Raw genomic sequence first — 10631 nt, forward strand, 5'->3', positions numbered from 1 at the left:
ACAATAATTTAAATATCACAATCATAACATCCATATTGCTACATATTTAGCACAGGTTGAGCTACAAGAGTCCCTATCATAGTAGTAATAAGAATATAAGTAATATGAGCACTCCACCAGAATACATATTTCATTGTTTAAGATAATTGTCGAATAACGTTTTTCATTCACATTTTATACATATGCTGGTTTTCATATTATATATGATATCCATTGATTCCACATATTCGTATATGTATATACATATACCTATATATTTATATTGATATAATTACATATAAATACACATACATATATATATTTATATATATATATATATATATATATATATATATATATATATATATATGTATCCACATATATCAGCTGATATCATACAGTATATAAATCTGGAAATTTTTTACACCCAATATCAATCCTACGTAATTTCAGGTACAAACTTTTGATGAATTTGCCCCTCGAGAAATATAGTGATCCAACATCAACATCCCAGCAGGCTTCAGGGTCAGGGCGGTGAGGTAGAGCCAGCTGTCAGAACCGCCCCCCCACCGCCCACCTCTCCATGACGGCTGAGTTCCAGGGGTCCATTTGTCATTGCCTGGGCCCTGAGCCAGGCATCAATCCGATGGGGAGTCCCCCGTGAAAACCGTCTCATGGGGACTTGATGACAGGTGGGATTGGCAGGTCACTCCACCTCCACCTCCACCACTAAGTTCATCCCCATCCACCTCCAACAGCATCATCACCTCCACCCCCCAGTCAGATCACTGCTTACTCCAACTCCCACACCAACACCACCACCACAACCACCGTCACCACTCCCACCACCATCACCACCCCCTTCACCAACACCACCACCTTCACCACCACCCCTACACCCACCACCACCAACACCATCACCATCACCTCCACCCCCACCACCACCACTGCCATCATCGACACCGCCATCACCACCTCCGCCGCTACTTCTTCTGCTCTGGGTGGGGGGGGGGGGACCTGCACTGTGCTCGAAATAAAACCGGTTGTCGCCATGACAACACTGCCGTGGTGCTGCTCTCTGTTGGCAGAGTCTTGTCTCGGTGGAGTTTCCCTTTCGTCTGTTGTCTTCTGTTTATTGGGGGTTGAACTCTCCCCGGGTCTCGGGTGAACTTTCTCTTCCAGGTGTAGGACAGATTTTTCATGTTGATGTTAATCAGTTGCCTGTTTAGAGGTAAACAATCCTCTCTTTTTTTCCCCCCAATCATCTGCTTCTCCTCAGTCCGTGCTCCATGCTACTGAACATAAGCCACACGCTGAGTAGGTTCGGGTCGCAGAAAAAAAAGCTTCTGCACGACGACACATGTCAACAACGTATAATTCCCCCTCTCCATCGGAGCGGAGATCAGAAAGTCGTCGCGGTGCCCCCTCGTACCCTGATCACTGTTACCCCCAAGACTCTCCTGTAACCCCCAGCGACTCAAGTGATTAGCCGCCACTTCAACATAGTGCTCCCCCCCCACCCCCAATCCACACCCCACCCCCCTACCCGCAACCACCACCACCACCCCCCACCACCACAAACCCCGACCCCCGGCTATTCGCCCACTGATTAGCCTGATTAGCCTGATTAGCCCAGCGCGCTAGTCGTCGCTGCGGCCCCCCCCGTTGCCGCCGCTGGTCGCCCCGCCGCTGGTGGTGGCGGGGGGTGTGGTCTCGTGCCGCGGCAGGGAGCTGAGCAGCGAGCCCATGCGGTGCAGCGAGGTGCCCTTGGTCGGACCCTCGCTGCCCACCGTGGACAGCGGGAAGCTCTCGTAGCTCTCTGGCACGGCGCGCCGCTGCGCACACTGGCAGCGCTGCAGCGTGCTCTTCAGCTCCTTCTGGAAGTTGCTGTTGAGGAAGCCGTAGACCACGGGGTTGACGCACGTGGACGCCATGGCAGTCAGGTGGCAGGCGGAGAAGACGGCGTCGTGCTGGCAGGCGGGCAGCGCCTGGTGGTTCCAGTCGAACAGCGTGTTGAAGACCGTCAGCGGCAGCCAGCACAGCGCGAAGGCGGCCACGATGGCGGCCAGCATGGCGTTGATGCGCCGCGCCCCCTGGGTCTTCCGGCTGCGCTCCATCATGTCCCTGAGGAGAGGAAGGGCACACCGACAGACTCACGACGAGTCCCGTCGTTGTCACGCCGACCGCGGGGAAATGCCACTCGCGCCCTTGGGCAGGGGTGCATTGTGGGACGTGCGTTTTGATGTAGAGAATGAAGGGTGAATAGGCTGCGCGTGGGGATGGGGGCCTCCCTTGGGAGAAGGGGGGGGGGGGGGGGGTTGCTGTCAAATGAAAGGTTGACGATAGCTAGCTGCATAATCCATACATCCACCCGTCAGTTGGCTGCCATTTAAGTGATGTTTCCCACTGAGACCCCTGGGGAATATATGGTGCATTACTAGCCGTTAGGGGGTTTCCAATCCCAGCTCGAAGGGTACGGGGTTCGATGGCAAATGTCCAACATATCGATGCTTTGAAAGTTGCTGTTACGTATTGTGTTACCGGTGTGTACAACTGCAGAGTGCTGCGGGAGTCAACCCTACAGCATGTGTTTCTGATGTGTTTTGGTGCACACATTTGAATTTTTTTTTTTTTTTTTTTAACGATCAACCAGCGCATTGCCATCGCCTTTCATAACACCTACCTCCTCCTTGATGAAACTCGATAAAAGTGTGTCTTGAGTCACTACCGAGTAAGTTAGGGCATCTTTGCTCTAGGACCCCTACGGATAGACTGTAGAACCTGGAGGGTGTGAACCCGGGGAAACTGTAACCATCAATCAGTAGTCCTGCCCGCCCATAACAAGCAACTCATTACCCAATCAACAAACGAGCCAATCAACCAATCTCACTCACATCAGACTCATTTATAATCAAGGGCTGGTTTGCGTTGAAAACACAGTTAAATATAAATGAGGCTTGTGGCGCCTCCGTTGGCAAACCGGGTAGAGCGCACACCTTATAGGCTCAGTCCTGAACAAAGTGATCCGGGTTTGAATCCTGCCCTTGGTAATTTGCTTGCATGTACTCCCCTATATCTCCCATACCTTCCCCTCTCTGTCTCTCTCTCTAAAAATGCAAAACATAAATCTTTCAAAAGATAAATATATAAATGAGACCTGCGTCGTCGGAGGCGCAGGAAGATGCGGAGGTAGCAGTAGAGCACCAGGAGCAGGGGGAGGCAGTACTGGAAGAGGAGTAGGGATGTGGTGTAGGCCAGACGGTGTTTCTCGGTGGGCCACAGCTCCATGCAGATCAGGTGGTCCCTGGAGACGGAGAGAGAGACATAGACAGAAACACAGGTTCAAGTTCCTTTATTAGTCAAATGTGCAACATAACAGGCAAAGCAGTCGTAGAGGGCAATAACATTTTTGTATCCCATGCTCTCCTAGTATTAAAAATAGTATAAGAAGATACTGCAAAGGAAGGGAGACATGTTGTCATTAGATCAGGGTTGAGGATGTTTTTCACCGGATCTACAGTAACATATTGTAAAATATTGCATGATTGATCACATCTGGACCGATTTAAATACTTGCACAGTTCTATTTGTTTATATGGTTTTGTTTTCTTTGTTGGTTTTGGATCTCAACGGCTGTTTCATCTTCAAATGATGTATTATGCGAGGTCCGGGTGGACTGTGTTTTTATTAAGCAGTGAAGATTTATGAGTTTAATTCCAGACATTTAAATCACACCCTCAATGTGCGAAATATGGATGTTTTCCTCTGCAGGTGGCAAATAATATTCAATAAGTGTCAACGCTGCAGTAGAAAAATCAATCGATAGAAATATGGCTGGTGACAAGAAGATAGAATGAGAGAAAGCAGGAAAGGCCATTCCTTTGACAACTCATGCACTCTTCTAAACCAAGATAAATTGTCTAACGCCCACACATGTGTGACCAATCAAGTCCAAAAGCTGAAGAACCCCGTCCATGCTGGTGAATTGCAGCATTGCATACAAACGTACAAACGGCACGATCCAGATCCCTCCCACTCAAAAACCAATCTAACATTTCCTCCCCACCCACCTCAAACTGCTCAACTCAAATCACAGTGACTTCAGTTGTGCAAGCAGCTTCTAATGATTCAGCTTTTCAGCATTTTAGACTTATGTTAACATTGCACTGGCATGCACTCCGCCTCACTTGTCTTGTTGTATACGGGGAATGGGTTAACCCAGCGGTCCCCAACCCCCGGTCCACGGACCGGTACCGGTCCGTGGGTCATTTGGTACGCAGAGAAAGATTATTTATATATTTAAATTATTATTTTTATTTATTTTTTTTCACTTCGCAATACTTTCACTCTTTTACATGACATAAGTCTATATGCAGTTGTTAGATTGCATATAAGAATCATACCAGTCCTTGATGCTGAAAAGGTTGGGGACCGCTGGGTTAACCTACCGATTGTTAGTGCTTTGCACTTGGTTCTATGAACCGCCTGACTGTACCGACAGCCATATGTTGTTTCACTTTCTTATGACAAATGTACTTAGTGTAAGTCGCTTTGGATAAAAGCATCTGCTAAATGCCCTAAATGTAAATGTCTTAAAGGTCCATTATTATACCACCAGGTGTGAGTGTGATTAGCCGTTACAAGCCGTCATACATCTAGGTGAACACTCCCACTTGTAATGTCAGAAGAGGCAGATTTTCAAAAAGGCTTGTGACGGTCAATCACACTCACACCTGGTGGTATAACAGGGGTCTCAAACTCCGCTGGAGGTAGAGTCTGGGTCAGGCTGGGCCACATCAAGTATTCCACAGAAAAAAGTAGCACAACTGACCCAACCGAACTTAATGATCGGGCTATAATTAAGTCATGTTGGCTATGTAATCGCTGACAACAGGGGACATTTCATAGTGATTGGTGGAAACCGGGAAATTTTAGTGTCCTTTGGCTTTTGTCGGGACGCAGTAACACTAAACTTTGATGTCAAGTAGGGGGCTACAAAATATCATCCCGTGGGCCTCAATTGGCCCCCGGGCCGCGAGTTTGAGACCCCTGTGGTATAATATGTGGTATAATATACCTGAAGGGGTTGGTGGGCAGGCTGGCGTTGTGCAGTGGGGAGTCGGTGAGGATGTTGAAGGAGAGGAAGGGCAGGGAGATGAAGCAGGCCACCAGCCAGGTGAGGCCCACGGCCAGGTAGGAGTGGCCTGCGGCCGGGGACCACCCGGTGGGGTGCAGGATGAGCTGGTGGCGCTCCAGGGAGATGAGCACCATGGAGAAGATGGACACGGTCACCGACATGCACTGGACGAAGGGGGTCACCTGGGAGACAGGGGCCGAGAGGGAGGGGTCAGAGGGGGCTGTCTGGGGGACGTCTTGAGTAGGTGGGAGTTTGAGGAGGAGGAGGAGGAGGAGGAGGAGGAGGAGGAGGAGGTGGAGGAAGTAGAGGAGGAGGTGGAGGAGGACAAGGAGGAGGTGGAGGAGAGGAAGGGGTCAGAGGGCGCTGTCTGGGGGACGTCTTGAATAGGAGGAGGAGGAGGGGGAGGCGGACAAGGAGGAGATGGAGGAGGTGGAGGACAAGGTTGAGTTGGAGGAGAGGAGGTGGAGGACAAGAAGAAGGTGGAGGAGAAAGAGGTGGAGTTTGAGGAGGAGGAGGAAGAGGGGGAGGAAGTAGAGGGGGAGGTGGAAGAAGAGGAGGAGGGGGAAGAAGAGGAGGAGGAGGAGGTCTAGGAGGAGTATGAGGAGGAGGAGGAGGTCGAGGAGGTGGTTGAGGAGGAGGAGGAAGAGGTTGATGAGAAGGAGCAGGAGGAAGACAAGGAGAAGGAGGTGGAGGAAGAAGTGGATGAGGAGTTGGAGAAGGAGGAGGAGGAGGAGGAGGAGGAGGAGGAGGAGGAGGAGGAGGAGAAGGAGGAGGAGGAGGAGGAGGGAAGGGGAAGAAAGTATGCAAGGCAGGAGGAAGAGATAAGTATACTGTCTCGGATTAATACTTTTGTTTGTCTTGGGTTTAGGGAGGGGTGCATAGGAACATGGGGAAGAAAAAGAAGGAGTAGGGGAGGAGGTGGAGGGGGAGTTGGGAGGGAGGAAAATATGAGGGAGACGTGATAGATTGGGTGTGCCATGTGTACTCGAGCTGACCAAATCAATACATCTTTATTTATACATTTGGAGAAGCCTGTGTATGTGCAAGATGGCTGTGCAGTTTTTATGCGTGTGTAATGATTCTGCAAATGCGGGCTAGTCTGTGTAAATGTTGGGTCTGCTTGCCAGTGTATATTCTTTGAGTGAGAACGTAGCGTGTGTTTATGTGAGCCTGCAATTGTGTATGTGTGTGTTTGTGTGTGTGAGTGAGAGTTTGCCAGCAGGCAATGATGTGTGTGTGTGTCTGTGTGTGCACTGCAGACGGTTGTATTTGTGTTTGTGTGTGTGTTTGTGTATAAGCACATGTGTGTGTGTGTGTGTGTGTGTGTCTGTGTGTGTCTATGAGTGACAGTGTGCCAGCAGGCACGAATATGAATGTGTGTGAGTTTGCGAGCGCGAACGTGCGTGCGAGTGTACACGCGCGTGTGTGTGTGTGTGTGTGTTTGCTTCACCTTGCACAGGGCCTCGCCCAGCACCCAGTGGTCCATGAGGGTGTAGATGACCGTGACGGGCAGGCACACCAGACACATGAGGATGTCCGAGCACGACAGGTTGGCGATCAGGATGTTGGTGACGTTGCGCAGCTCCTGTTGCCTGGCGATGATGAACACCAGGCCCGCGTTGCCCAGCAGCCCCACGGCAATCACCGTGCTGTAGGCCACGATCAGGAAGGTGGCTCCGCCCACCGAGGGCGGGCACATGGTGTTCTCCGTCCAATCAGAGGCGGCGGCGGCGGCGGCGGCGCCCTCCCCCGAGCCGCCGCCCCCCCAGCCGCTGCTGTTATTGGACATCTCCGGTATGTGGTGAAGGACAAGGGGGGAGACGATCGACAAGAATGGCTGAATGCTTCCAGTGTCCGACGTGTTGATGGGGAGGGGGGGGGGGGTTGGAGCTGGGGGGCAGGAGTGGGGTGAAATTGGGGGTGCAGGGGGAGGAGGGGGGGGGGGGGGGGGGGGGGGGGGGGGGGGGGGGGGGAGGGGAGGCCGGGGGCTGCTCAAGTTCTATCAAAACGCTCCCTTTCAAAGTTCCCCCTGCTTGACGACGGGGTCGTTAGGATGGCGACAGGAAGCCGGGGAAAGCGTTTCGACGCCCCCGTCGGCCAATCGGGAAGACGGACGCCCCGCCCCGCTCTAGAGCCCCTCCCTGGTGGGGTCACAAGGGGTCTCTTTACGGAGGGCTGGTCGTCGACGGCGACCTGTGACCGTAACCCAGGAGACAAAGCATGTTTCTGTAGCGGTGTTTATGCACTCCGTGCGAGCAGAGGCGTGTGCAGGGTCAGGAGACGGAGGGGGGAGGGGGGGTGGGGCCTGGCGGGGACAGCAGCAGTGGCCTCAACTTCCCCTTGAGACAAGAAAGAAGGAAGACAGAGAGGGACATGATGACATGGTGGAGAGAGCTGTGAAGAGGGACCCCCGGGGGGTACAGAGAGTGAAGGCCCAGGGGAACAAGGGGGCTGGGAGAGCTGACAGACGGGGGGGATAGCTGTGAAAAATAAAAAAGGACAAGGTCAGACTTTGTGATTAAACACGTTCTTTCTTCGATGTGACTTTTTCTCCCGGCTTTCATTGCACGTATACGCTTTTCTTTTCTTTGCGCCACACGCCATCGGCCAATTGCTAAGGCTTTGATTTCTCACTTGTGCTTTCAAGCGACAGTCTTTCGATTTCTTTCCTTTTCCTTTTTTTTTTTTTAAGATGGCTGCATTCCTGTTTCTTTCTCGTCCTCCCTGTGTAAGGTCCCTCGGGAGGAGAGCTGGAATAGTGACCTTAAAGGAACATTTGGGGACCTTCAACCTCGATTTTATTTTCCTTATTTTTACCCAAAGTCAGGGATCTTTTTCCCTCCCTTTGGGTCTCGGGGACAACAATTTTGGAGATTGTTACGATATTGTGTGAGAACGCAGCAGCTGTTATCCGCATTATGGAAAGTATCCCTACAGAGAAACCAAAGCAGATACTTTACCTTTCGCTCGATCACGGTTTGTTATTGCGGCGTCCGACCGAGTCTCGTTCATAAAGAAGTCTCGTGAGAGTTGAGTAGTGGCAGGAAGAGAACTCTGGGAACAGGATGGAGAGAAGGAAAGCGGAGAGTTAGTGGTGTTGGACTACAGAAAGCGTGGCATAGTTTTATCAAAAAGATCGGAATGACAGACAGTTGAGATTGTGATGACAATATGGGAATATCCTGCAACAACGCAACTATGAGATTACAGAATCGGACCTTATGCTTGAGCAAAACCAGATCAACGAACAAGTAAAGAAAAAAGTGGGACCTAAACACAAACACACAAACACACACAAGGAGGAAATTAGCATACAAGGTAAAAATGTGAGGTTAATTGCTGTTTTGCGTCATCCTCATCAGTACACTTGCCACTCTTCCAGACGCACAACTCAATTATGTGGTGAGATTAAACAAAAGTGATTAACAGATTATCCTTGCTATGCCGAATTTGTGTGTGTGTGTGTGTGTGTGTGTGTGTGTGTGTGTGTGTGTGTGTGTGTGTGTGTGTGTGTGTGTGTGTGTGTGTGTGTGTGTGTGTGTGTTTGTGTGTGTGTGTGTGTGTGTGTGTGTGTGTGTGTGTGTGTGTGTGTGTAAATGTGTGATTGAGGGAGTGAGTGAGTCAGCGATTGAGTTGTTTGTGTATGTGTAAGAGAGTGACTCAGTGTGTGTGTGTGTGTGTGTGTGTGTGTGTGTGAGTGTGTGTGTGTGTGTGTGTGTGTGTTTGTGTGTGTGTGTGTGTGTGTGTGTGTGTGTGTGTGTGTGTGTGTGTGTCTGTCTGTGTGTGTGTGTGTACGCATGAGAGAGAAAGTGAGTCACTGTGTATATGTGTGTGTGTGTGTGTGTGTGTGTGAGTTACACCTTAAAAAAATCTCTGGGTTGACTGCAACAAAAACAACTTCCGAACCAACCCCTGATAAAAGCTCCTCTAAACCATATACATGAGATGAACTCATATGTATATGCCTAAACTGTACGCCCACGATAGTTCCCCTGAAACGTAGTCATGCAGTAAAGTAGATAATTGGAGAGCAATGTGAAAACGTACATATCCTAAGGCTTATCCCTCCTTTCTGACCTCAAGTCCCGCTCTCATTTCGCACTTCTCTGGTTCGTGAGACGTAAACGCTTGGGCTTTTGAGTGAGCTGGCTTACTAGGGATGACTGCGGATTCTAATCTGCCGTACCTCTCTTCACATCGCTTCCCCGGCTGATAGGATGAGGATACAGGCTGGTGGTTAGGGTGTTCCACTTCCTGCTGAAAGGTTCTTGCTTCAATCCTAAATGTTTACCCTTGGGAGTGGAAGACGACATGGCCGACTGAAGCACAAAACGTATACTTTCGGACCATGCCCGTAGCCAGCTATGAGGTCACCCAGGTCAGATACAACTGGATACAAAATCTGCGGTTGAGAACTCTACTCTGAGATGAGCAAATGCTTATTCAGTTGAGACTGTTTACTTTGTGTCCTTCCCCCCCAACTCTGTGATTCAAAAGGTTTATGAAAATGCCGGCCCTTTCAGCCCTCGCACAATTAACCTCTCTGCCTGCACCTGTTGGCATCTACAGTAAGCAGCAGCTGCCAGAGACGCCCTCAGGGTCCGGGAACACTGGCATCCACACACACACACACACACACACACACACACACACACACGTAGACACACACTCATTTCCCCAGAAGTCAAGGGAGTCTAGAAGAGGACATTAGCCGGTCGGGCTCATGTTGAATCGGAACAAGGTGAGGAAAGCACTGAGTTCAACGCCACATCAGCCAGCTCCAGCCAGTGATCGAATACTTTAAGCCGAATTTACGAAACCTTGGCTTCGGTATTACACTCTGTCCGAAAGAGCAGGCCCAGCACAGCGTTCCGACCTGAACCTTGCAGACGATTTTGCCTTACCATCAGACGAAAGAGCAGACGCCCACGTACTGCTGTCAAGAGTGGAGACAGAGCGGAATAAAGTAGGGCTGCACCTCAACGCCGGAAGGACCGAATGCACGGCCCAGAACCCGGCAGACTGTGAACCACTGAGCACTGCGGAGGGAGCCCCACTTTTGAATCTACGATTTAAAGTACCTCTAAGACCGCATGGAGAGCTCCATATCCAAAGACTCTAATTGAAGACTGCAAAGCTGAGCCGATCAGAGCTGCGGAAACCGATCGTAGTATACATTTGACGCAAGAGAGTTTCCTCAAACAACAAGAAAATCCAACACCAAAGACGTGTCTAAATTGCCAACTCCCCTTCCCTGTCTACAGTCCTTGTCACACAGCAGGTTGAAGAGTGCTTTTCCCGGGACTGATTAAGGGCTGTATTCACACACGGCAATGACTCTAATCACTGATAAAGGGCTGCGTTCACACACAGCAGTGACCCCGACGTCCACCACAACATTGAGTCACCGGACCCATGAACACCCACTCATCACAACAGTCACAAGTGGCTCTCCCCAGCACGCTCCACTTCCCGTTCTAATAACACATGAATCTCCCCCTGTCACCCTCAGGTC

General features: G+C 50.5%; 1 protein-coding gene across 1 annotated transcript; it reads right to left on the reverse strand.

Annotated features, from left to right (window-relative positions):
• Nucleotides 1-1575: 1575 nt before the first annotated feature.
• npy8ar (neuropeptide Y receptor Y8a) lies at nt 1576-6905 on the reverse strand. Its single transcript, XM_030355690.1, has 4 exons — nt 6567-6905; nt 5057-5298; nt 3137-3283; nt 1576-2103 (listed from the first exon to the last, which is right to left on the reverse strand). Exons 1-4 carry the CDS (start codon nt 6903-6905, stop codon nt 1620-1622), a joined length of 1212 nt encoding a protein of 403 aa, XP_030211550.1. The 3' UTR covers nt 1576-1619.
• Nucleotides 6906-10631: the final 3726 nt, after the last annotated feature.

This window comes from Gadus morhua, chromosome 4 (assembly GCF_902167405.1).
Source record: "Gadus morhua chromosome 4, gadMor3.0, whole genome shotgun sequence".
Classification (NCBI taxonomy): Eukaryota; Metazoa; Chordata; class Actinopteri; order Gadiformes; family Gadidae; genus Gadus; species Gadus morhua.

Bases quoted from the DNA above. Each gene is read 5' to 3' on its own strand.
- npy8ar (XM_030355690.1), bottom strand. From the start codon at position 6,905: ATGTCCAATAACAGCAGCGGCTGGGGGGGCGGCGGCTCGGGGGAGGGC. The intron at 5,299-6,566 runs GTGAAGCAAACA...CCTGTCTCCCAG, and splicing joins TGGGCGAGGCCCTGTGCAAG to GTGACCCCCTTCGTCCAGTG. The intron at 2,104-3,136 runs GTCTCATTTATA...TCCTCTCCTCAG, and splicing joins CTGCGCCTCCGACGACGCAG to GGACATGATGGAGCGCAGCC.